General features: G+C 48.0%; 1 protein-coding gene and 2 long non-coding RNA genes across 6 annotated transcripts in view; 2 read left to right on the forward strand and 1 right to left on the reverse strand.

Annotated features, from left to right (window-relative positions):
• LOC310659301 overlaps window positions 1-27,367 on the forward strand; it is a 327,135-nt gene that overhangs the window by 173,250 nt on the left and 126,518 nt on the right. The window lies entirely within an intron of this gene.
• The window catches only part of LOC310659292, a 269,655-nt gene that overhangs the window by 160,124 nt on the left and 82,164 nt on the right, over window positions 1-27,367 (forward strand). The gene's annotated exons all lie outside the window — the stretch shown is intronic.
• AHCYL2 (adenosylhomocysteinase like 2) overlaps window positions 1-27,367 on the reverse strand; it is a 104,780-nt gene that overhangs the window by 5,635 nt on the left and 71,778 nt on the right. For all 4 annotated transcript variants that reach the window (XM_083402081.1, XM_083402084.1, XM_083402082.1 and 1 more), the window contains 12 exons: window positions 26,542-26,642; window positions 23,921-24,023; window positions 22,840-22,934; window positions 16,732-16,838; window positions 15,290-15,406; window positions 12,441-12,504; window positions 9,991-10,079; window positions 7,529-7,599; window positions 6,570-6,664; window positions 3,591-3,689; window positions 2,938-3,006; window positions 549-627 (listed from right to left, as the gene is read on the reverse strand). In XM_083402081.1, coding sequence (XP_083258207.1) covers window positions 549-627; window positions 2,938-3,006; window positions 3,591-3,689; window positions 6,570-6,664; window positions 7,529-7,599; window positions 9,991-10,079; window positions 12,441-12,504; window positions 15,290-15,406; window positions 16,732-16,838; window positions 22,840-22,934; window positions 23,921-24,023; window positions 26,542-26,642 — 1,089 coding nt within the window. The remainder of the gene's footprint in view (window positions 1-548; window positions 628-2,937; window positions 3,007-3,590; window positions 3,690-6,569; window positions 6,665-7,528; window positions 7,600-9,990; window positions 10,080-12,440; window positions 12,505-15,289; window positions 15,407-16,731; window positions 16,839-22,839; window positions 22,935-23,920; window positions 24,024-26,541; window positions 26,643-27,367) is intronic.

The raw sequence follows: 27,367 nt of genomic DNA on the forward strand, positions 1-27,367 counted from the left end.
GGGTGGGGAGGAGCGGGGAGAAGCAGCTGCCGCAGCCGGTACCTCAGACTCACCCGCGCGTTGTGGCCACTGTGCGACGCGGCTGCTGGAGGGTGGCGGGGCTCAGGAGCGCGACTCCAGGGAGAGAGAGGCGCTGGCGGCAACAGCTCTCTGAGGGAGCGCGCGAGGGGGGTGGGCAGCGGCGCGAGGCACTAACCATCAGCCGGAAGGTGGGAGGGAGCTGGAGGAGCGGGGAAGCGAGTGTGCGTGCGTGCAGTGACCGTCGCCATGACAGGAGAGGCAGGGCCGTTTCGTCTAGCGAAGCAAGCCCTTAGGGAAATCCATCTTGCGAAGCACCTCAGAAAACGAAAAACTCTTTTGTCTTGCGAGTTTTTCGTCTTCTGAGGCATTCGTCTTGCGAGGTACCACTGTATTATTATTGCTGCTGCTTCCCCAGGAGCCTTGGGGATGCAGCAGCAGTAGCAGCAGGGAACAAGTCCCGATGCTAACCTTCCACCTGCAGGAAACAGGAGGGTGCCTGAGGGTGGAGTGTGATGTCTGAAGCTTACCCATTTTTTTAGGCAGCAGGTAGACGTCCTGCTTGTAGCGTCCTTCCGGGGCGTTGTAGAGCTCTATCAAGGCCAGAGCCTGACAAACAAATTAAAAGAGAGACCGGGTTAAGCTGGATCTCTGGCCACAGAACAGATCTACCCAACAATGGCTGCTCAAGTCGACCGGAACACCTGGTGGAGAGAACTAGAAGGGACCAGAAACACCACCGGCCCATGATTCTATTCCATGCCAGCTCACCAGCACCAAGCTGTTTCCATTCCTAATCCTTCCCTGCATAGGCGCCAACTCTTAGGGGGCAAGGTCCCTTCGCCCCCCAATAAAATATATGAGGGGGTTGGGCCCCTCCCAAAGTGGATGAGCATCGCCATGCAAATGGTGTGTGCCTGTGCTGTCTTTTGATCAAATAGGTAGGGTAGGGCTTACCTGCGCCCCCCCCAATCAAGATGGACATTGAAGGACAATCAGGGGAAGAAGGCACTTCGACTGTTTCACACAAAGCCAGCCAGATCACAGGTTAAAATCAGGAAGGATGGCCCAGTGCTAAAACGAGCAGCTGTTCTGACTGTGGGTGAATGAGGCATCCCTTGTTCGCTCCAGACACAGCTATCAGCTAAACACACTGAATACGAGAGGAATCCAACCTCTGCTTTCTCACCCCGAGGAATTTTGCTGGGTCACAGATCTGCTCCACTCAGTATCATCTTGAACTGCGGGAGTCCTTGATAGCCCAGTGCAAGAGAACAGGGTGAGTGCGGGCAGAGCGTAGATATTTCAAAATGGGGGGGGGGGGGAGAGAGCAAGAACCCCTTGTCTAGAATGAGTCACAACTGAGGAATGGCAACAGAACTCCTGAAATACCCCTTGAAGGGAGTTCTTCTATGACCTAGCACTGTATACTCACTTAAACATTCTTTAAGTATCAATGACTTCCCTTCTTCTCTTTCATTTTGCATACTATAGGTAAAGGTAAAGGTAAAGGTACCCCTGCCCGTACGGGCCAGTCTTGACAGACTCTAGGGTTGTGCGCTCATCTCACTCTAGAGGCCGGGAGCCAGCGCTGTCCGCAGACACTTCCGGGTCACGTGGCCAGCGTGACGAAGCTGCTCTGGCGAACCGGCACAAGAGCAGCACACGGAAACGCCGTTTACCTTCCCGCTATAAAGCGGTACCTATTTATCTACTTGCACTTAAGGGTGCTTTCGAACTGCTAGGTGGGCAGGAGCTGGGACCAAACGACGGGAGCGCACCCCGCCGCGGGGATTCGAACCACCGACCATGCGATCGGCAAGTCCTAGGCGCTGAGGTTTTACCCACAGCGCCACCCGCATCCCTATTGCATACTATAAATCCCTGCATATTTTACATAAACCAAACCATTCGGTATTCCATTATGTGTGAATTCAGTTACTTGCTGCTGAAGGTGCGACGCAGGGATGGGGAATCTGGGGTCCTCCATATGTTGTGGGGCTCAAACTCCCATCACCCACGATCTCTGGCCACGCTTGCTATGAGACCATGGGTCGGCAACCTAAGGCCCGGGGACCGGATCCGGCCCAATCGCCTTCTCAATCCGGCCCCCGGACGGTCCGGGAATCAGCGTGTTTTTACATGAGTAGAACGTGTGCTTTTATTTAAAATGCATCTCTGGGTTATTTGCAGGGCATGGGAATTTGTTCATTCCCCCCCCCCCCAAAAAAAAATATATAGTCCAGCCCCCCACAACGTCTGAGGGACAGTGGAGCGGCCCCCTGCTGGAAAGGTTTGCTGACCCCTGTATGAGACCCTCGTGCAAGGCACCCTCAGTGCCCTTCCCCCTTGAACTGCAGGAGTTGAGGGGTGCAAAACACAAAGCTGTTGTTTGGGCTGCCTTTCTGGGTGCCTAACACACACTGAGAAGGGCAAATGACCTTTTTCGGGGGAAACCTGTGTCACCATTATGACAAAAGAACTGAAATAAACGGCCTCTTGGCTGATCCAGTATGTTAGTTTATTGAATAAAGGTAAAGGGGCCCCTGACCATTAGGTCCAGTCGTGGCCAACTCTGGGGTTGCGGCGCTCATCTCGCTTTACTGGCCAAGGGAGCCGGCGTACAGCTTCCGGGTCATGTGGCCAGCAGGACTAAGCCGCTTCTGGCGAACCAGAGCAGTGCATGGAAACGTCGCTTACCTTCCTGCCGGAGAGGTACCTATTTATCTACTTGCACTTTGATGTGCTTTCGAACTGCTAGGTTGGCAGGAGCAGGGACCGAACAACGGGAGCTCACCCCGTCGCGGGGATTCGAACCGCCGACCTTCTGATCGACAAGTCCTGGGCTCTGTGGTTTAACCCACAGCGCCACCTGCGTCCCATTAGTTTATTGAATACTGCCCTGCAAATCCCACTCACCTGGGTAGTCGCTGTTATTGACAGCACAAAGGTTGGAACTGTGGAGCAGCTCAGGTTCAGCAAGCGCCCCTGAAAGATAAAAAAACACATCATTCCTGCCTCCAACGCTGGCTTCTCCATGGGCAGACTGCTCCTGACCTGCAGGGGCTTCCAGCAAATCAGCTCCACCGCCAAACAGCAACAGGGGGAAGCAGCAGGAACCCCCTCAAAAGGAAGTGAACTTGGACGGCTCTGTCTTTAACTCAGCAAGGCTGTTAGCTCTTGGGAGAAGCTTCTAAAGCAGCGCTTCTCAACCTGTGGGTCCCCAGATGTTGTTGGACTACAACTCCCATCATCCCTGAGCCCTGGCCTTGCTAGCTAGTGGTGATGGGAGTTGTAGTCCAACAACATCTGGGGACCCACAGGTTGAGAAAGGCTGCTCTAAAGGGTCAGCACTGGGAGGCCCCTCCAGAAGTGCACTAGACTCGAACCCCTGGCCAAGATGAAGGAGGAGCTCCCAGCACCCACCCAAGCCTTCTTCGCCAGCACGGTGCCCTCCAGATGTTTAGGACTACAAGACGTGGAGTCCAAAACATCTGGTGGGCACAAGTACACAGCAAAGTTATTCCACCCTGTTTGGAAGGCCCTCCTGGATCCCACCACGGCTCCCTTACCTCTGCCAGCAGCACTATCCTCTTCCCGTCAGGCCAGATCACATGGTCTACTTGAGACCTCACCCGCTCCCATGTCAGCTCCGGGGTACGCAAGCTGGCCTGGAAGACAACATTCGGAAAGTCTGAAGCAGAAAGGGCCTTCGGAGTCAGCAGAAATGGTCATTGCACAAAGTCTCACTGCACGGAGTAACTTGTCGTCGGCTGAGCGAGATCTAAGGTCTGCAGGGGGTGGGCATTGCAGGACAACGCACGCCTTACACTTCGGCGGCCCCGATTCACCAGTTCAGCACCGCCAGAGGCAGGAAGTAAGAACTGCTCTGCTGAATCAGACCACGGATTTGTCCAGTACAGCCTCCCCCTTCTTCATCTTTAAAGCAACTGCTCTTGTGGCAACAGATCCCATAAAACAGTTAGTGAAAAGCCACCTTCAGCCTGCCTGTCTTGAAACTCCTGGCACTGAGCTTCATGGGATGACCTGGGTCGTTCTAGCATTGTGAGGGGACAGAAAAAAGTCCTGGGCTTTCTCTATCCCGTACTTACGTCTACAAGTCTCTGATATTACCCCTCTCTTAATCACCTTTGCTCTAGAGAATCCAAATGATTTTGCATGAATGAATTGTGACTCACTTCACCCCCATAGTTCAGCCCGGACACTGAGGTCCAGCGCCAAGGGTCTTCTGGCAGTTCCCTCCCTGCGAGAAGTGAGGTTACAGGGAACCAGGCAGAGGGCCTTCTCGGTGGTGGCGCCCACCCTGTGGAACACCCTCCCTTCAGATGTGAAGAAAATAAGCAGCTATCTTATCTTTAAAATACATCTGAAGGCAGCCCTGTTTAGGGAAGTTTTTAATATTTAATGCTGTATTGTTTTTAACACTCAATTGGGAGCTGCCCAGAGTGGCTTTGGATACTCAGCCAGATGGGCAGGGTCCAAATAATAAATTATTATTATTATTATTATTATTATTATTAGTGTCACAAATTGTTAGGAGCTGACAATTGTGCTGATTACTGAAATTACTCTGAAGTTGTTTTCATCATCACTATTATTGTTGTTGTTATTGTTGTTGTTATTATTATTATTATTAAACCCAATTGTTATGTCTTTATAAAGCCCCAATTGTTATGCCACATTGCTATCCACCATGAATGCACTCTGGAGTGCAGAAATGGCAGAAAATGGGTATATAAATATACCTGACTTTCTTTTGGGAGGGCAGGCAGTGGGGAAAAACCAGCCCAGAAAAAGGGCACTCCACCCCACTTTTCTGCAACATTTCTGAATGCAAGCCAGCAGCGCAGGCCAGTCCGCCGCCAGCAGTGAGATCAGACTGATGGAAAGAGCGCTTCAGTGGGTGTGTCTGGGCAACAATATTTTGGGAAGCGCCCATTAGAAAACCAAACCGTGATTCCAGGCGTTGCAGTGGACTGCAGTTGCTGTGGTGTGGTGAAATGCTGTAAGGGCAAGCGAGGCAGGAAAATGTCGCCTACAATCCTGTCCCCTAAATTAGAGAGGTGCATGGGAACATCCTGACTCTGAAAAGGACAATGACAAAACCAGGAGCCTACTTGTCAGAGGGCTAGGATTACCCCGCTCCTCCGCTGACACTGACACACAGAGAGGCTTGGGCTGAAGGAACGTCAGTGTTTAGCAGCTGTTTACTGCAGGGGTTGCTTAGCAGCTAAACACAAGCTGGCATGCCAGCAGATGTCCTGACAGATGAGTGAGCGAGCTCCACTGCTTATCTCCCTGCCCTTCCGCCCAAAAAAACTTGGACAAGGCTGGTGTTTGCCTGGTTCCAAAAGAACAAATGTCAGCCCTCCCTATTGTGCTGTTTTGGAAAGCTGGGGGGGGGGAGCTGTTCAGCCCTCCCATCTGCCCCTACCTGTGAGACGAAGGGTCGAAAAGGAACTCAATGAGAGCCTGGAAGAAGCACGGACAAGCGTCCTCTCAAGGGTGCTTTCACAAAGAGCATTCTGAACGACCCACTTTGCTGGTTTAAAGGCTGATTTTACTTTTTATTACAGCAGACGAGTAGCGCAGTCACAGCAGCCTCCACAAACTTTGCGCCCTCCAGAGGCTTCTGGAGTCCAGCTCCTACCAGCCCCAGCCATCACGGCCAATTGTCAGGGGTGGTGGGGATTTTAGAGAGGGCACCAGCTTGGGGAAGGCTAACTAATAATGTCTGCCCAGGCCCAGGGTACAAGTCCCCACACAGCCATGAAACTCCCTAGGTGACTGCTGTGCAGCCTCTCTCTCTAAGCCTAACCTACTTCACAGGGTTGCCAAGAGGAAGGGGGGAAATCTGGTACTCTGAGCTCCTTGGACAGAATGAAAATGTAATAAAACCAAGCATAAAGTTCTGTTCATTATTAAGCATTATGTGTTTTTCTAGTTCAGAAGATGACACGCCCTCAGGAGGATAACCCACACACAAGTGTTTCTTTGGAGCAGAACATAGGCATCTAGAAGTATATACTGGCAGGATGGCAATCTTTCAGGCTTCAGAGAGCCAGGGTGGTGTAGTGGTTAAGAGCGGTGGACTCGTAATCTGGTGAACCGGGTTCGCTTCCCCGCTCCTCCACATGCAGCTGCTGGGTGACCTTGGGCCAGTCACGCTTCTCTGAAGTCTCTCAGCCCCACTCACCTCACAGAGTGTTTTTTGTGGGGGAGGAAGGGAAAGGAGAATGTTAGCCGCTTTGAGACTCCTTCGGGCAGTGATAAAGCGGGATATCAAATCCAAACTCTTCTTCTTCTTCTTCTTCTTCTTCTTCTTCATCTTCATCTTCTTCTTCTTCTATTGCCTATAGAAAAGCTGCTCTAGCACTCCCCTGAATTTGGATCCAGCTCTGCTAGCAAAGACGCAGAACCCTCCTTCATTTCCCATAATGCACTGCCTTGCAGGTAGAGCAGGGAAGACCATCCCTAAAGCCCTTTACTAGAGACGGGCGGGGGGGGGGGAGAGAAAATCCAGCTCTTACCACGTCAATTTCAGTGTTGGAATGCCCCATGTTACAAACGATGCAACTGTTCTTCATTCTGTCAAGGTGTTCTCTGGTCACTACGTTTTTGTTACCTACAAAAACACACAAGGAAACAAGATTTACAGCAGAGTGGATAAAAATCAGTGATTAAAAAAAAAATGGATTTTTCTGATTTAAATTGGATTTTAAAAATAAAATCCTTTTGGAGGAAAAATCTTTCTAAAGATAGTTTTCTATTTAAGTTACATTACAGTCCAAAGGCCATTCATCAGGAAATAAGGATTTGTTTTAAGTTTTTCATGTGGGCTAAAACTCAGTCTAAGTTTTTTTTTTTTAAAAAAAGGTTTAATAACATCAGTTAACAAACATGGATACATATGCTATAATGTTTTTGCTTTAGTTAAATAAATTGTTTAAATTGTTATTAACAGAAAAGTTGTCCAAACATAAACAGTTAACTTATTAAACCTCACAATAATTTCATAATTATCTGTCTATGTATTTCTAATAGTAGAACCAAATCAGTTATTTTTGATATAACTGTAAAAACTGCTCTGAAAATTTATTATTCCAAAAAGGAAACCTTCATCTGGTTGTAAATATTAAGATTATACCAGCAAGAATGAGTCTTTCTGTAAAAAAAATGATTTAAATCAAGTCTAACTGAATAGTGATATAAATCGTGATTTAAATCGATTTGATTTAAATTAAATCCACCCTGATTTACAGAATGGAGTGCTTACTCTAAACCCCACCCTGGCTTTCTAAGAACGACTAGCACACACTGGGAACATCTTGTTGCACAAACCCTGGTTGAAATGGAAGGCGCTGGGCCCAGCCCATCCTTCCGGGACACGGCCGGCTATGGATTTCCTTCTACCGTTCCATTAGGAAGACTGTTGAAGGGGGTCGCGCTACCATTTCCACAACGAAACCCCACCGCAACGCAAGCGTACCTGTGCAAGTGATAACAATGTCGACTTGCCGAATCACTTCGTTGAGTTTCACAAGACGGAAGCCGTCCATGCTGTGAGAAATAAGCAGAGAGAGACCCCTAAAACCGAAGCCCAGCAGAAAACACCCCCACCTGAAAACCGGCCTGTGGAACGCCCTCCCATCAGATGTCAGAGAGATGAAACAACTATTTGACGTTTAGAAGACGTCATCTGAAGGCAGCCCTGTTTAGGGTAGTTTTTCATGACAGATGTTTTATTGTATTTCTAATCTTTGTTGGAAGCTGCCCAGAGTGGCTGGGGAGGCCCAGCCAGATGGGCGGGGTAATACCAATACTAATACTAATAACAACAATATGTTGTTGTTGTTGTTGTTGTCATCGTCGTCATCACTGTGAAGCTCCTGCTCTGCTGAAGAAAACCTATTCCAGAACAGCAGTTACACTTTGGAAACCAAACTCCCATTGTGTGAGCTTTCGGAAGCAGAAGCCAACTTGGTCGGATGGGTGAAATCGACTAACAAAATGGCAGTTCTACATGGGTACCAACGCAGGGTGTGAGTGATGCCAGAATGAGGTTAGGGAGCCCTTTCCAGCCCAAATGCAGCATCCCCTTGTGGGCAGCCACATTCCAGCAGTGGGCGGGGCTTTGCAAGAGGAAGTGGGGCACGAGGCCAAAGTGGGCGGAGCAACTGGTGTGCCCCTTGGTATGCAGCTGGCTGCATGCAGTTAGGGACTTCTATAACAGCCCCACACCTCTCCATTTTCCATCCAGGCAAGGAAGAGACACGGTTACAGTGCCAAGGGCACGTTCCAGCCAGGCAAAAGCGCTTAAGGAGGATGTGGAGCAGGGCCTGCGGGAGGTGTGGCCTGCGGGGGTGTGTGGCCTGATCAGTGCCACAGGGGCCACATAACTAGGGGTCTGGAAGCTGGCAATCCAACCGGTGTGGGGTCTGAGATTCCCAATCCCTGTGGCTAGGAGGATAAACCAAGTTAACAAGGCGACCTTGCCAAAAACAACAACACAAAAAACAAAACCCTCCGCACTCTGACAGCTGTCAAATGCAGCAGGCGATTTTCTTAACAAACTTAACGGCATTTCTCTCTGGATTTTAACAAGGGCTCTGGTTGGTTCTTCGTGTCAGTTGTAACTGCTGCCCTGTTTGGTTCCATTTGCGCTCACTCCGGAAAATATTTAGAAGATGTCCTGCGTTGATGTTGAGCACCCCAGCCCCACCCAGGATAGGGGTGGTGGGGAGAGAGTGGCAATTCCCTTTAGAGAAGGGGTAGGGAACCTAAGGCCCGGGGGCCGGATGTGGCCCAATCGCCTTCTCAATCCGGCCCACGGACGGTCCGGAAATCAGCGTGTTTTTACATGAGTAGAACGTGTCCTTTTATTCCAAATGCGGGTGATGAAGTCGGTGCTGCGTGTTATTTCCAGTGAAGGTATTATTGGTCATTTATTTCTGTTCTCTCCCCTCCCCCCAAAAAGCTCAGCAGCTTTGGGGCATTCCCCCCAAAAAAGCAAAGCAACTTTTGCTACCCCAAAACTTTGGACAGCAGCTCCCCCCCCCCAAAAAAAGCTCAACTCTCAGCACTTTGCGATAAATACCGTATTTTTTGCTCTATAGGATGCACCGGACCATAGGAGGGAGAGAACAGGGGGGGGGGATTCTCCCCCTCTCTGCTCAGCGCCCCTTCAGCGAAGTGGTAGGAGAAACGGAGCCCCTTCCATTTCTCCTGCCGCTTCGCTGAAGGGGCGCTGCGCAGAGAGGGAAAACTGCGCAGCGCCTCTCCAGCGAAGCGAAGTCTGGAGAGCAAGAGGGATCGGTGTGCACCGACCCCTCTCGCTCTCCAGGCTTCAGGCGGCTATCCGCAAGCCTTCGGAGCACAGCAAGAACTCCCGCTGCGTTCCAAAGGCTTGCAGATAGCTGCCTGAAGCCTCCAGAGCACAGCGGGAGTTCTCGCTGCGCTCCGGGGGCTTCAGCAAAAGCAACGCAAAGCCTCCAGAGCGCTGGGGGAGCTCTCCCTCTGCGCTTCGGAGGCTTCACGTTGCTATCGCTGAAGCCAAGGAGCCTGCATTCGCGCCATAAGACGCACACACATTTCCCCTTAATTTTTGAAGGGGGAAAAGTGCGTCTTATAGAGTGAAAAATACGGTAAGTGGGTTTTGGTTTGCAGTTTGGGCACTTGGTCTCTAAAAGGTTCACCACCACTGCTTTAGCGTTACAAACTCCTTCAAAAACTGGAAACTTTGGGTGTCTCCTAGCAGCTTCGCTCTGATCCACGTGGCTCTCTTACCTCCTCCCCGCTGCCCCACCCTTCCAAAGTTGGCCACTGATGAATGGATGGCAATAGGAAGGGCCAGTGGGATTCAGTAAAGCAAGGGATCAAATCCTGTGCCAAGCCCACACCACAGGCTGACTGAAGACCGTGCCTCCATTCCTCCGCAGCTTCAGCTCTTACCAGGCTTGCAGGGCACAAATGGGGTCGATCTCTGTCACGTACACAATGGAGCCCATGGCCTTCAGTGCAGCACAGCAGCCCTTGCCCACCTGCAGCGGGAGAGCAGAACGTCAGGAAAGAGGCACAGAGGACTCAACGCTGCAAGAGCTGGGGAAAAACAACAATGCCGCTCTACATTTCTGGGTCCTGTGGCGGAAGAAGCCCAAGGGAGGAGGGTTGGAAGATGTACTTTCAGCGCAATTAACCCAACGGCACCAAGCATATGTGGGTGGGGAGCTTAAACACACGGTAACTAGACCCTAGGCCCAATTGGGCATCTGCATGCAACGGCGGAGAAATGCTTCTGCCCAAAAGAGAGGAAAGCCCAGGAGTGTCTAGGTACAATAAAAGCATGTCCAGTTATATACAGTGGTACCTCTGGTTGCAAACGGGATCCATTCCGGAGGCCCGTTCGCAACCTGAAAAGAGCGCAACCTGAAGCACCGTATCTGCACATGTGTGTGGTGCGATTTGGTGCTTGTGTTCATGCACGAAGCGCGATTTAGCATTTCTGCGCATGCGACAAAACCGGAAGTAACCCTTTCCGGTACTTCTGGGTCACTGCGGGGCACAACCTAAAAAGACGTAACCTGAAGCATCCATAACATGAGGTATGACTGTACAAGAACCCAAGCAAGATGTTTTCCTGTAGGATAGGTAAGAACTATTCAAATTGGGGTATTTTATCTCACACAGAACCCTGGACTTCCCAAGAGGAACAATGGTTCCACAACCCTGCAGAGTAGCAAGAGTGGCTTTCAAAGGGAATTTTTGCATGGGGGCTGCAGGAAAGGGATGCAGCCCTTGGGAGCTGCTTATTCCATGAACCTGAAGTCAATGGACAAGCCGATGCTGTGAATTACATGTAGGTGGTGCAAAACAAAAACATGGACATGTGAAATCTTCTTTTTCCTCCTAGGATTACAGAAGGTTCCCGTGCAGACGTGCCAGTTCAGTGAGTGTGCCATTGCTCTCCCGTAATCAGTTCTGTCCAGTAACAGCCGATCAGTGTTAGCGTTTCAGTCTCCTGTGTTATCTCACTTCCCATCCACCCCGCAGAGAATGCAAAGGCGTTTGGCTGACCAGAGGACCCTTGTCTCTGCAATGCAAGATGGAGACCTGCAGCCACCTTGTGCTCTCAGAGGCCACCACTAAGCCAACCTGGTGCTTGCTCTGCAGGTGCCTCAAAATGCACACAGGCCAGTTCTGCGCCCTGACACCAACATCCCATATGTTAAGTCCTTAACAACTCAAATAAAGAAGAAAAGCAGGGGTGGCACTAATGCTATGGGATGCACTTCCCGAAATATGAAAGGCTTCATCTGTATTGGCATTCCGCCGACTTTTGGAGATGCACCTGTTTATGCAAGCCGTCCCTTGATCTCTCAACCTGTGTCCCCCATTACTATGTTGTTGTAATGGGGTTGTTTTATTGCATGCTTTAACTGTGGATGTTTATATTTTAATGCTTGTGTAATTGGTTTCTAGGGACGCGGGTGGCGCTGTGGGTTAAACCACAGAGCCTAGGACTTGCCGGTCAGAAGGTCAGCGGTTTGAATTCCCATGACGGGTGAGCTCCCGTTGCTCGGTCCCTGCTGCTGCCAACCTAGCAGTTCGAAAGCATGTCAAAGTGCAAGTAGATAAATAGGTGCCGCTCTGCAGGAAGGTAAATGGCATTTCCGTGCGCTGCTCTGGTTCGCCAGGAGCGGCTTAGTCATGCTGGCCACATGACCTGGAAGCTGTACACTGGCTCCCTCGGCCAATAAAGTGAGATGAGCGCCGCAACCCCAGAGTCGGCCACGACTGGACCTAATGGTCAGGGGTCCCTTTACCTTTACCTTAATTGGTTTCTATTATTGCAAACTGTTTAGAAGCCTATTTTGGCACCAAGTGGCATATAAAACAACACCATGGGGGTTTAAAAAGTGCTTCTGGGAAGTACAAGGACTCCAGTGCATCTCCAGTGGAAGGGAGCCCCACAGTTCTGGGTTCAGCCACTCAGAATGCCTGTCAGCATGGAGACTCTCTCTCCAGGAAGGCCCTTCATTCATCTTGAAAGAGATTAAAAAATGACTGAGGGAAGAAAGCAACTTCCATGACAGCTTTCTGTATCACACAGAGTCATGCAAAAAGCCACAGGAAGCCTGCAGGGAGAACCCACAAGATAACCTGACACCCGACCCAGATGGAGTGTAAAAATAATGCAGAGTGCAAGGCTTCTCTTGACATTGGGCTAAAACTGTTGTGTGCTGCAAGTTTCCAGGGGTCCAACAGGAAATGCCCTTAGATATCCAGAGGGAAGTCTTAGAGAAATGATCCCTAGAACTGGAGAAGGAGCTATGATGCCACCCACAAGCTTCACCTAGAGCACAAGCACAGCTTGCTCCAAGGGGGAAACATCCGAGTCTTACCTCTCCGTAGCCACAGACTACGACTTGCTTTCCTCCAAACATCATATCGGTTGTCCTTTTAAGGCTGAGGAAAAAGGAGAGGGTTGCAAAGTTAATCTTGAGAAATTCTGTTATGTGCGGGATTTCGGGCTCAAGGGCACAGCGGTTTTGGATTTGTGAATAATGGCCCTTGTGTGTATTGCTCAACAGTGACGCAACATCAGTGAAATGAACTAGGAGCTTTACAAATTACAGAGCAGTACCACTCTTGCTAAGGGGACTTGCAACGTAGGGACCACATGTGTAGGCTACTGCAATCAAGTGCGAAGACACTTTGTACACACGCAAAGAGGCTGCACCACATCCTTTGGGAGCCCTGGAAGCATAACCACTGTACATTATCTGCACATGGGGATTCCTGAAAATTCTTACACACAAAGCCTATTTCACAGGTATCTGGGAATCTGCAAAGCGATCCTGTGGTTTGAAAAGGAAGCCAGCAACAGGTGAAAGATTAGAAATTATCAATGAATGACAGGGAGCGGGGTGGGGGAGAGTCTATCAGTGACAAGGTAACAACAAGCAAAACAATAAAAGCCAGGTGGTCTCTTGCGAAGCAGCTAAATGTGGGGGCTCAATGTAACTGCAGACCCTGCGTATCTAAGCACATCAACAGCAACCAACTGCCTTTAGGAAGATTTTAATTCCTTCCTATTCTTTTAAAGCTGCTTTTTCTTTAGTTTATAATTCTTTGCTTCTGCGTGTCCCTTTCAAGCCTCCAAACGGATACCCTTAGATGCTGAGAACCATTGGCCCTTGTGATATCCCAGCTTTTGCCGGGGGCTCTGTTGGGAAGCACAAAGCGGTGGTTTCCAGGTGAAGGAAGCCATGCAGTTCTGCACATGGAAACTCTCCCTCTTAGCATATCTCCTTCCCTACTTGGCATCTCTGCAACTGTGCCCTACATTGTAGTCTATTTTTAGCAGATAAGTAAAATAGGTTAGCGGTGTAGGGAATGTGGAACTTCAATTTTCCACTGAATATAGACGGCAGTCTCGAGGGATTGGAGTGCAGTTCTGCTCCTGTTTCTCGTGGCCCATTTTACAAGGCCCAAGCTAGCTGCCTCGCTGATTTAAATATTTCAACTGCTTCCATACGATTCTGCCGAGTAGCAGAAACAAGAGCGAGCCGATGATAATTTCCTCTACTGGAATCAAATTTGCATGAAAGCATATTAGTAGAATTAGGAAGTAGCAATTTGCCTGCATTTCAATAAATGGAGAAGCCAATGCACGAAGCGGGGGTCGGGGCTTTACCAGCAACTTTCCGCAGCATGGCCACTATAGCCTTGTTCTCACCGAGGGAGGTCAAGCTGTGCCTATCACATGACTGAATGCCAGAAAAACCCGATTCACCACACAGGGAAAGCCAGCGCAGGGAGAAAGCCAGATCAGAACCCTTCTCCCTCACATGCTGATTTTCCATGTGCAGGGAGCTGTTATGTTCAATCATGTGTTCCCCCACCTGGCACTCTGAAACAGTAAAATCTTTGGCAAAGGCGACCATCCTCAGTGAGAGTCAGGCCCACCCATGTCTCGCAGTGAACATCAATGTTACCAGCAGGGAGAGATGTGTTCAAACACACTGGGGTATGCACTGAGAAACGGCAGCTGGCTGCAAATCCACCTCAAACATTGAGACGGCCATGCCTCAATGCAAAGCAGCCCTGAAGCAGAGAGACAGGCCTAAAGAAGGCCGATAGAATTCACAGCCAGTCACAGGGCCTATGGGCATCGACTCCGCAGGCCTCTAAGCCCATGTCGAGCAGGATTGCAGGAGAGCCCAAAAGACGCTCTAAATCCCACCTCCCTTTTGTATGTACATCTGATCATGCAAGAGCTTCCTTGCCACGGACATCTAATGGGAAATGAAAATATGGGTTTGGGGAAACAATGCTAAATGTAGCTCATGGGATGAATTGCCTATAGTGTTCCTTTAGCAAGAGGAAGAGAACAGGACAGCAAGCTAGATGCCTTTGTTTCATGGCAGGGCAGTGGGCGGGGGGTAAGGGAGAAAGGGATAACATCCCCCCACACTTTTCTTCTTGCAGTTATCAACTTGGATGAACATAGCAACGTAAGAGATGGAAAAGAACATGCCGGGTCGAGTTGTCTTGTAATAAAAGCTTCAACCCACCAGGCTACGGAACGAGAACTGCTATTACCACGTCAGCAACATCCTGCTCTTAATTCCCTCTTAGACTTCTGGGTTTAGGCGCTAGCGGCCAGCTTATTCCTGAAGCTACTGAGGAGTTTGGTGGCTCTGTGACATTTAGGGGAGGAAAGCTCCGCCACGTGGTGTCTGTTCCTTTGCCATTCTCCCACAGTGAAGCGTTCTTGTGACGGGATTTGTACCGAACATCGAGAGAGGCCTTTTTTTAAAAAAAACAAAACAACGCACTATATCTGGAATAAACAAACCCAAACTGCACCCGTCTCCTGGCAAGACTATGCGGTTTGGAAACATGGAAATCACATTCACTGGAAAGCTTCAGCATAGGAGAATGGGACTTACCACCCTGGCTTTTTTCCTGCCATAAAAGTGAGATGTTTTATCTATTTATATTTGTATACTGCTGTTCATAAACAGTATCACAGCAACCATACAGATCCACAATAAAAGTCATGTACAAATTGAAAACCAGAGATTAACTACTGCAGAAATATATTTTCTTAATTGCCTGTGTGAGTTCTGCGGCAGCTATTTTGGACGGTTGGGCATAGTTACACCTTTGCAGCTGCTTCTCTGCAGACCCTTGTGAAAAGACCTCATTCTCCTCTCCATGTTCATTTAAACAGAAAGATACGTACCCATCTAAAATGGATTCCCGGCAGCAATAGAGGTTGTCAAACTTCTGCTTGGTGACAGAGTCATTGACATTCATAGCTGGGACGCACAGCTTGCCTGCCTTTGATAGCTGATACAATCTAGGGTGAGAGGGGAGGGAAAAGAATGAAAGGATAAAAGCCAAGGTTTCCTCCAATTTCCCTGGATGCTCTCCTGCCTTCTGTTGACCTACACAATTGACTGACCAGCACCGGGTGAACCTAGTTAAGGGTTTATTGTGAAATCAGCGCTGCTCATGCCTGCAAGGGTTTTTTGCAAGGTCCACATGATGCTATCATTAAAATGCCAACCCATCCGTTTTTTACACTTAATCCAGATTTCCCCTTGATGTGGAAAGTCTGATAAGTAAAAGTTACTTTTTAATGCATCTGCCCTCGCAACACTTTCTGAGTTTTGTTTTGGAGGCAGTGTATGTGTGATTCAAACTGTTGGGTTTTTGAAGATGGGGAAGTCGGGTCCAAATTCTCTTTCAGTTATGAAACGTACAAGGTGACCACAAGCTATTACAGTGGTACCTTGGGTTACATACACTTCAGGTTACAGACTCCACTAACCTGGAAGTAGTACCTCGGGTTAAGAACTTTACTTCAGGATGAGAACAGAAATTGTGCTCCGGTGGCACGGCGGCAGCAGCCTGCCTCAATAGCTAAAGTGGTGCTTCAGCTTAAGAATAGTTTCAGGTTAAGAAACGAATTAAGTACCGTATTTTTCGCCCCATAGGACGCACTTTTTCCCCTCCAAAAATGAAGAGGAAATGTGTGTGCGTCCTATGGGGCGAATGCAGGCTTTCGCTGAAGCCTGGAGAGCGAGAGGCATCGGTGCGCACCGACCCCTCTTGCTCTCCAGGCTTCCGGAAGCTATCCGCAAGCCTTGCAAGCCCTGCAGGAGTTCCCACGGGCTCACAAGGCTTGCGGGCAGCAGCCTGCCGCCCGAAGCACGGGGAGCCCTCCGGAGGACTCCCCGTGCTTCGGGCGAGTGTCCGCAAGCCTTGCGCGCCCGACTGGAGGCCCCGCCGAGCGCGCGAGGCTTGGGGCGGCAGCCTGCCGCCCGAAGCACGGGGAGCCCTCTGGAGGAGGGCTAGTGTCGGTAAGCCTTGCGTGCGAGGCTTGGGGAGGCAGCCGCAGCTGGGGGGGGGAAATAAATTTTTTTTATTCATTTCCCCCCCCCCCAAAAAAACGAGGTGCATCCTATGGGCCGGTGTGCCCTATAGGACGAAAAATACGGTACTTAACCCGAGGTACCACTGTATTGCCATGGGTTACTGGCATGTCAAGGTGCTGCTCTGAAATCCTTTGGAGGACAGACCGAAGAGTAATAAAATTAAGGAAGCTGTTTCTCTCCAAACAGGGGCACCGGTGAAATAGGATGCAGTTCCCACCCACCCAAAACACGCGAGAGTTGTTACCTGTGGACCCCAGTGACACTCTCCTCTACGATCCCCTTGATCTTCTTAAACATGTTGGGGTACTTCTTGTAGATCCAGTGTGTGAGATCCCCACCATCGTCTAAGATCTGCAACACCAAACGTGTTATTACTACCACATTCCTTCGCTACAGACCCAGCAGTAGGCATTCTGCACATGTGGTGGGTAAAAGGTTTTCCCCACTGGTGGATGTAGATATTCTTTGGAGAGAATAAGGAAAGGCATATTATCGAAGGTGACATTGCTCTGCACATCTGAGAGTCCGACAGTGATTTGCCAGCAGGATTCGGCTGGCATGCATGTCTTTGGTATGGGAAAGCTAAAATGTAGAAGAGCTTTTTGAATCATGTGATCAGGAAGAATTTGTATAGAGTCTGGGAGAAATGTAAGAACCTGATGGAAAGGGAAATACTCCTAGGGCTGCTGCCAATGGAAGCTATTACAATCAAGATAATCAATATGGAGAGACAGTGGGTGACTTATAGAGACGTACTGGACTTCTCAAGGAAGAAATAAGGAGCCAAGTAACAGATCTGTTACAGTGCCACCAATTGTATGGTATGCTTAAACCAGTGGTGTCCAAACTTTTTTCAAAGAGGGCCAGATTTGATGAAGTGAAGGGCCATGAGGGCCGACCAAAGGGCCAAACAAAGTTGGTGACCTTTTTTTAGGATTGAAGTTGTTAAGCTTTTTTTATGATTTAAATTGTTGAGGTTTTTTTAGGATTTCCCCCAGGAAATAAACTGCCACAGGGGCCAAATTAAACCGACCTGTGGGCAGGATTACGCCCCCGAAACAGACTTTGGACATGCCTGGTTTAAACTATAAAAGAAAAATTGACTTCTGGATCATAAAGTGATTTATGGATCATGAAAGAGATTTATTAGTGAATAATGAAGAACTATTCTATAAGCTATTATTGGAGTGGGAAACAAAAGATGAACTGGTAAAAGCATCAATGACTCGCTGGGCAACAGACAAAGGGCATAAAATAGAATTTGACCTCTGGGAGAAACTGTGGAAGAAAAGATTTGAAATTTGCTGCATGCTACACTTTGAAGGAGAATTATATGAAAATGATTCATGGATGGTATTTAACACTGAGTAGAATAGCTAAAATGTATAAATTTGAATCTAATCTGTGCTGGAAATGTAAGGAAACAGAAGGAACTTTTTTCATATGTGGCGGGCATGCATGCAAAAAAAGTTAAAAGAATATTGGGAAATGAGATATAATGAGATGAAAAAAATGTTTAAAACAACACACACACCCCCCCCCAAAAAACAAGAGGCATTCCTGTTAGGATAGTTCAGAAGCAGGTCCCCAGGTGTCAGAACAACTTATTTATGTATGCAACGACAGTGGCTCGGATTTTGTTAGCCAGAAAATGGAGGTTTAATGAGGTCCCTATTTAGGAGGATTGCAGCTTAAGATGATAGAAAATGCAGAGTTAGCAGGTCTAAGAAGTGGAATAATAGAGCAAGAAGAACAGGTATTTAAAGAAGAATGGGGAATTTTTTGCTGAGTATGGAAAATAATTGTACACATTGACAATGCTGGCAGTATTAAGGTAAATTCAACAGTAAAGCATATTTAAAAGGGTGCAAAATGGGGAGAGGGACTGATTTAGATGGATATACAAGAATATGCAGGAATTATGGGTAAATTTAAAGCACCTTGGAAGGGGAAGGAGGGAAGTCGTTGAATGGATGGGTATAATGAAAGATGTTAATGTGGAAATGTAAAACCTGAAAAGTTCAATAAAAATTATTTTGACATGTTGACATCCAGATTATGTCAAAAGAGACAGAAATTCTAGGTACCTCAAATGACAAGTACCTTGGAACTGCTGGTCACAGAATGAAGCCAGAGGCTATCAATGGTTACTAACCATGAAGGCTATGTTCTCTACTATCAAGGCACTGAGCTGGGAATCACAGGTGGCTGGGTGATTTAGCAATATATCACCCAAAACCAATTTGAAGTCCTTATTGGGGGGGGGGAGTAGAAACATCACCTTGCCAACAAAGGTCTGTATAGTAAAAGCTGTGGTTTTCCCATTAGTGATGTATGGAAGTGAGAGCTGGACCATAAAGAAGGCTGATTGCCGAAGAATGGATGCTTTTGAATTCTGGTGCTGGAGGAGACTCTTGAGAGTCCCATGGACTGCAAGAAGATCAAACCCCTCCATTCTGATGGAAATCAGCCCTGAGTGCTCACTGGAAGGACAGATCCTGAAGCTGAGGCTCCAATACTTTGGCCACTTCATGAGAAGAGAAGACTCCCTGGAAAAGACCCTGATGTTGGGAAAGATGGAGGGCACAAGGAGAAGGGGACGACAGAGGACGAGATGGTGGGACAATGTTCTTGAAGCTACCAGCATGAGTTTGACCAAACTGCGGGAGGCAGTGGAAGACAGAAGTGCCTGGCGTGCTCTGGTCCATGGGGTCACGAAGAGGCGGACACGACTAAACGACTAAACAACAACAACAACAACATTGTGATATCAGTTTCAGAATTTTTGACCCGGCAATATATCATGAAACATGCTGTGTGTGTGTGTGTGTGTGTGTGTGTGTGTGAAAAACCATGAAGCCAGCCAATGTTTCTCTTGATTCTACAGCCCCTGTTAACACTGCTGGCTCAGCTTTCTCCTGCCTCATGCATGGGGCAGCAAACCACAAGAACAGGCACTGGCAAAAATCACGATGTCCGGAAAACTGTGAAGCCAGCCAATGCCTCTACATAGCTCCATCCTTATTTCAGACATCGTGATATATCAGTGTGTGTTTAGTTGGTGATATATCACGATGTTGAAACCCAGGCAAGGGAGAGCAGCAGCAGCCGCTGGTTCCCAGTCCTTTGCTCAAAGCACACCCCCCCCCCCCTTCCAAATCATCCGCTTAGTGGCCTGGGGAGACTTTTGCAATACAATGCTCATTCCTCCTTCCCAATCAGGGGTTGTGCTTGTTAATCTTCACTTAATTAAGAAGCTTGCATAATCTTTTTTTTCTCTCCCTCCTCCTTTATGCGCACAAATAGGCCAGAACTGCAAAAACTGGCAAGCTTCCCTCGCACCCTTATGAAGAGAAAGAACAAGGACTGCAGCCAAAACATGCCTGGTTCCTGTGGAGAAGAACGGGGTGCCCTTTTGCCTACACAAAGCACCAACTGGGCCCCATTCTGGCTGCCTCTTTCTCTGCAATTCCAACTGAGCCTTCCGATATTTATTGGTTTGGTTCACTTACATACCACTCTGAAGTTGGAAAAACGCAGAGCAGTTCACAAACCAAATCGCCAGGTGCCTAACCAGATAAAACCATCAAATTGTCTTTTCCCCCCTTCTCATAAATCTTTATTATTTTCTTTGCATATTCTTTCTTATCATACTTTAAACAACATATACACCTTTTTGCTCTGCCGAGCTTGTGACTTCCCTCCCTCCTTTCAGATGGCATCCTTTATTAAATCCACTCGCGTATTTTATCTTTTCACCTCTTCTGTACATTGTAGGAGTTATTTCAGCCCTGCTAGTGTTTTTAAGTTTTTACAACTGTCCTTTAAATGTTCAATAAATTTACTCCAAACCATCAAATCATCTTGAACCTGCAAGTTAAAACAATGCCACAGGACTTTTACTGTCGCACCAGAACAGCCTAGAAATGCACACACATTCTGAAATAACCCAACAAAGGGGAAGGCGTTAAGAACAAAATATTCAGCAACCCCAAAAGCAAGCAAGCAAGCAAGCAAGCAAGCAAGCAGGAGACAATAGTATTATGACACTATTCCTCTATTCCTCCCCTCCACCCACCAGCCTAACTCTCCCCCAGAATCACAGTTACCCCAATAACAACTGGTTCTCACCCAGCAGCACTGGGACTGGGAGAACCCCAACTCTTCTACCCAGAGGAATCCCCCTGCCCAAGAACACTTATGTCTAGAGAGCAGTGGTGCAGAAGAGTAATTCTGAACTGGGGCTTTTCTCTTTTTTATTTTTATTTTTTATTGATACAGCAAGAAAAGAAAAAAGAGAAAACACAAATACAGTGGTGCCCCGCAAGACGAATGCCTCGCAGAAAGAAAACCCACTAGACGAAAGGGTTTTCCGTTTTCAGAGGTGCTTCGCAGGACGAATTTCTCTATGGGCTTGCTTCGCAAGACGAAAATGTCTTGCGATCCCTGGGGGTTTTTTTCCGCTCCCCACCCCCTTTTTCTAAGGCGCTAAGCTGCTAATAGCCTTTTAGCAGCTAATCCGCTAATCCCTTAAGCCTTTAATAGCTGCTAATAGCCGCTAAACCGCTAATAGCGCTAATAGCGCTAATCCGCTAATAGGGTTGCTTCGCAAGACGAAAAAACCGCTAGACGAAGAGACTCGCGGAACGGATTCTTTTCGTCTTGCGAGGCACCACTGTACCAAATTACAAACAGGGATAACAATAGACACAGAATTTTATTAACAAGCAGTAAGCCATAAATTGGTCTTAACACTAAAGGCCCAACCTCCTGTCTATTCCATATTTCAATTTCATATAACTTATTGCCAATACACACTTTTATCATAACTAAACTTTTTCTTAATGTATCTTAATTCTTACATCTGCCTTGCAACTATGACTGAAGTTCCTCGAATTGGGGCTTTTCTCCTTGAAGACTGCCCCTTTGGGGAAAATACACCCTTGGTTCCCTTTGCACCAATTATAGCTACACAACCTGGCATATTTTCCAGATCAACATCCTTTTCGTGTCATCCCTGCACCTTCCCTTCACAGGTAACGCCTGCTCTCTGGCTCAGCGGCCAGCCCAGTGCTCAGCACCCAGACGGAGATTCAAAGCTTCTTTAGGAGCAGCAAAAGGTTTGCAGAATCACCCACCATGTTTGGGGCACTGGTCCGCCCAGACACACTTCATGCATCTGGCGTCAAGTTGCAACCTCCCAGCACTACAGCTATCTGCCATCCCTCGCAAAGGCAGGCAAGGTAAGCTCTGCGGTGCTGCCATCTTCTGGTTCAAAACACACACGTTCCTCCGTCACAGTTTGGAGTGAAACACAAGAACGGAAACCAGCCACAAACTGTGATGCTTTCACCAGTTCTGCAAACAGTGTGGGGACACGCACAGGCAGCCCAAAGCAACTACCCTTATTTATTGTTTGCCTATAGAATGAAGATGGGACGCGGGTGGCGCTGTGGGTTAAACCACAGAGCCTAGGACTTTCCGATCAGAAGGTCGGCGGTTTGAATCCCCGTGACGGGGTGAGCTCCCGTTGCTCGGTCCCTGCTCCTGCCAACGTAGCACTTTGAAAGCACGTCAAAGTGCAAGTAGATAAATAGGTACCGCTCTGGCGGGAAGGTAAACGGCATTTCCGTGCGCTGCTCTGGTTTGCCAGAATGCTGGCCACATGACCCGGAAGCTGTACGCCGGCTCCCTCGGCAAAAAAAGCGAGATGAGCGCCGCAACCCCAGAGTCGGCCATGACTGGAGCTAATGGTGAGGGGTCCCTTTACCTTTACCTATAAAATGAAGGCAAGCTCGGAAGGTGAGAGAAGGACCATTAAACCTTCCAGCATCAACAGAAAACAGAGAAATAAACTTTCGCCGATCCTGAGGGAGTTGAAACATGCCTGGCTCATGCACCAGCACAAATGTGACACTCCAACCATCTCTGCCCTGAGTTTTCAGCAGTGCATGAAAACAGTAAATAGTAATAGTAGTAGTAATAATAATAATAATAATTTATTTATTTATTTATACCCCACCCTCCCCAGCCAAGACCAGGCTCAGGGCGGCTAACACCAGGTATAAAAACAACTGATTAAAATATAACTTAAAAACAAGATTAAAAGACAACATTAAAATGCAGCCTCAGTAGAAACTCAAATAAAAAATGTCAAATCTTCACCAAGGCCAACTGTCCAGACGTGGGTCTTACGTGGGCCAGAAAAAAAGCCAGGGAAGTCCCCAAAGAGATGGCCCAAGAGTCAAAGGCTGATAATACAAGCTTGGCACAATGGAGCTCCCTTTGTTGTTAATTGTTCTAGGGACCAGAACCGGATTTCATGAACACTGCCGGCGGTTCTAGGACTCACCATATTTGGCTGCCACCCTTCAACATTGACGCAGCGATCAATGCACCACCAGAAGTCATCCTCAGATTCTCCCTTCCAGGCAAAAACGGAGAATCCTGCACAAGAGATAAGGAGGGTACGCACTTCAGATGGCAGCAGGCAGCTCATAGCATGGGAAGCTACACATGAAGAAAGATCACCTTAGAGCAGTAGTCCACTAAATGTTACTCAGGGGAGACCAAGTGAAATTAAGAGACCTACCCTAGTTGTGTCCAGCGGGTGCAGAATGCTGCGGTGAGACTCCTTACGGGGTCCTCGCTGCGAGATCACATTCACCCGGTGCTATACCAGCTGCACTGGCTCCCGGTGGAATACAGGATCAGGTTTAAGGTGCTGGTTTTAACCTTTAAAGCCCTATACGGCCTAGGACCCTCGTACCTACGGGACCGCCTCTCCTGGTATGTCCCACAGAGGACCTTACGGTCTTCAAACAAAAACATCTTGGAGGTCCCGTGCCACAGAGAGGTTAGGCTGGCCTCAACCAGAGCCAGGGCTTTTTCGGCTGTGGCTCCGATCTGGTGGAATGCTCTGTCACAAGAGACTAGGGCCCTGCGGGACTTGACATCTTTCCGCAGGGTCTGCAAGACAGAGCTGTTCCACCAGGCCTTTGGTCAGGGCACAGCCTGACTCCCTCCTTTGGCAATCTTTACAGAACTTCACAGTGGCTAGCCCAATGGTTGCCATCAATTTGATTTGGAGTAATTTTTTAATGAAACGATTTTAGAATGTTGCATTATTTTATTGTTGTTAGCCGCCCTGAGCCCAGCTTCGGCTGGGGAGGGTGGAATATAAATTAAAAAATTATTATTATTATTATTATTATTATTATTATTATTATTATTATTATTATTTCAATGAGTCTACTCTGAGTAAAACTTAGTGGAATGCCACCCTTAGCACCAATGGCTCTTGTTTTAATCTTTTGTATGTTTTTACCAGAAATCGGCAGTGCTTCTCGAAATCCCCCACCCCCGAAATCACTTCCAGCCATACCTTTAATATTTTTTTAGAGATCTCAGCTCTGAAGCAGCCAAATACCTACCACTCTCAGCCAGGGCAGCAGCTACTTCATTGAGGGTGGAGTAGATGTTGCAGGCAGCCCACCGGCACTGAGCACCCAAGGCACCAAGGGTTTCCATGAGAACCTGTAATGAGCAAGATCGGCGGTGAGCGGGCCTGGGATTTGCCATGCCTGCACAAATCTTCACACAAACAGCAAATGCCACATCCAGTAATATTCAGTAACACAGAGAATTTGCACCTATTAAGTTCCCTTTTAAAAGCAGCAAACTACATGCACACCCCTGGATATATTTTAAGTATCATTAGCACAGTTTTTACTTCCTCAACCTGAAAGTACAAAAGACAACACATAGAAAGCCATGCTCTGATCACTTCTAGCCAGTAATGCGATTCTCTCCAAAAAGTTTAGAATCCTGACCCCATGTTTTGCTTCAGCTCCTTACTTTTCTGTCGAAAAAGTCTAACCACTCATATACTTCATATGAATTATTTGAAGAGCAACTGTAATCAACAAATTACGCTAGTAGGACTACAAGAGGTTTTGTAAGGAGAAATATACGAAGGGTTACAAAGTAGAAAAAGATAGAGATATTGGTTATGAGTTTGAAATGTAATAGGGAAAATAAGAAATGCATACTAAGAGATTAGACTGGAAAATTTTCAGAAAGGACTGATGGAAGTCAAAAAAACTGAATAAGATGCAAAAGTATGTTTAATCACTGTTGAAAATGGTATGTTAAAAAACTAATAACAATTTCTATAAAAGAAAAAAGAAAAAGTCTAATGCCTCTTCTCATTTCACATACACAGAAGATGCCCAATGATTTTTCCTGTGACTACAGAACTTGCCGGGTGCTGAAGCAATAGCCCCATAAGCCCTTCATGCCCCATCTCACGTCCAAAATGCTGGCTGGAAGAGCAGGCGGTGAAATCATCAGGGGAGAATGGCAGAGAGCAAGTCGAAGAAACAACCTTAACAACCAGGGGTTGGATAACTTGGCTGAAGCAGCTAGGGCAACGAGCCACGACTCAAGACAATTACCAGCCCAGAGGATAATTGGGGGGCTGGGGAGGAAGAGTTGAACTCTCAGCAGCATTCTTCATCCCAAATGCTCCCTAACAATCTGGAGGCAGTTGGAGGATGGATGGAGGCTAACAGATTGAGGTTGAATCCTGACAAGACAGAAGTACTGTTTTGGGGGGACAGGGGCTGGCAGGTGTGGGGGACTCCCTGGTCCTGAATGGGGTAACTGTGCCCCTGAAGGACCAGGTGCGCAGCCTGGGAATCATTCTGGACTCACAGCTGTCCATGGAGGCACAGGTCAATTCTGTGTCCAGGGCAGCTGTTTATCAGCTCCATCTGATACATAGGATGAGACCTCACCTGCCCGCAGACTGTCTCGCCAGAGTGGTGCATGCTCTGGTTATCTCCCGCTTGGACTACTGCAATGCGCTCTACGTGGGGCTACCTTTGAAGGTGACTCGGAAACTACAACTAATCCAGAATGTGACAGCTAGACTGGTGACTGGGAGCAGCCGCCAAGACCACATAACACCAGTGTTGAAAGACCTACACTGGCTCCCAGCACGTTTCCGAGCACAATTCAAAGTGTTGGTGCTGACCTTTAAAGCCCTAAACGGCCTCGGCCCAGTATACCTGAAGGAGCGTCTCCACCCCCATCATTCAGCCCAGACACTGAGGTCCAGCTCTGAGGGTCTTCTGGTGGTTCCCTCGCTGCAAGAAGCCAAGTTACAGGGAACCAGGTAGAGGGTCTTCTCGGTAGTGGCACCCGCCCTTTGGAACGCCCTCCCACCAGAAGTCAAAGAGATAAACAACTACCTGACATTTAGAAGACATCTGAAGGCAGCCCTGTTTTGGGAAGCTTTTAATGATTAATAGGTTATTGTATTTTAGTGTTTTGTTGGAAGCCGCCCAGAGTGGCTGGAGAAACCCAGCCAGATGGGCAGGATATAAATAACAAATTCTTAATATTATATTATTATAACAAGCTAACCTCCACATTCCTTCAAGTATGGACTTTTTAACATGGGGGGGGGGAGAACGTGTGAGCCCATGCACAAGGCTGGCTTCAGGTTTCAGCAAACTCCACCTGTAGGTTTACCTGGAAGCAGCAGCAACAGGTGGCCATTTCAACTTCCCACATGTACTGTCAGTCCCCTGGGGCACCATGGGAAATTAAAACAGCATTTCACACGGGCTCATCTGCATGGCACGGGATGCACAGAGCAGGCACCAATGGGGCTGGGCACTGGGTATCAAGTAGCTGCCAAAAGGTACCATGTGCCAATGTTGGCCTGGGGTGAGGAAAAAGGTCTGAAAGCTCAGCTACCAGAGAAATGTAAGGCCCCCTCGGAAACTGAGAGGCAGGGGATAAAATCAACCAAGTAAGAGGTGCCAGTTTCCTGAACAGAACAGTGTGAATTTCCAAAAGTGAAACATAGCCTCTGAAGTCTGGGTTTCAGAAGCATCCAGAAACTTCCTGGAGAAATCATGGCATTTGAGCTGCCTATTCTTCCCTCCATGCCACCATGTGGGATATCAGATATTTGAGCCAAGGTGTCATACTAGGCTTGTCACATGTGCTGGATGCCAAGCACGGGTTGGACGGAAGAGCTTACAGCAGTCTGGGCTGTGATGTGTGTGCAGCCCACGATCTTGGCTCCAGCCAACGGCTTCTCTCCCTGAGCTCGTTTCCTCAAGGCCATGAGCGCAGGCATTTCTAGGAAGGAAGAGGAAAAGAAATGACACACACGAAAATGGGCACAGATGCTCAAAACCCAAAAGCCAAGTAAATGTCAGGCAGGTGACAGCAAACATTTCCCCATATCGCCTTCAGCATCAGAAAGATTATCGCTTTAAAACAAAGCACTGCAAAGTTCTGTTCTGTAACCCAGGGGTGGGGTGGGGAATAATCTGCAAGGACAAGTCCCAGAATTGGTGTGAACGTTCAAGGACGTGCCCGCTTCCCACGTTACACAGATAATTAGACAGTGGAATCCCAGGTCTGGAAGAAGCCCAATAAATTTTCCTGGTTCAACACCCTGCCCTGAAGCAGGGCAGGCATGGCCTAAAAGCTTCCCCAAGAAATGGTTCTCCAGCAAAGGAGATTTCACCATCTCCCCAGGCAACTTCTTCCAATGCTAAGCTCATTCTCAGAATGCAGCCATGCTAACTTCCACCTCAATGTGGGAAAAGAGACTGTCAAGCAACAATAGGATTCACTTGGATCTGTAGAACCACAGCTTTGTTTTGCTTGCACTGTGCTGAGAACCTTGGAATTAAAACTTAAAAGGTGACTGGGTTTGGCTGTTTTGTAACCCTAAATGGATCTTCCATCACCAAACAGCTCAGCTGTTTGAAGAGATGGAACTTAAAATGATGGCGAACCAATGAAAGCTTTCTTCAGTTTTGTTTCATCTCAGAAAGAAACAATGGTGTGGTTAT

The sequence above is a fragment of the Podarcis tiliguerta genome, assembly GCF_965153285.1.
Source record: "Podarcis tiliguerta genome assembly, chromosome: 10".
In the NCBI taxonomy this organism is placed as follows: domain Eukaryota; kingdom Metazoa; phylum Chordata; class Lepidosauria; order Squamata; family Lacertidae; genus Podarcis; species Podarcis tiliguerta.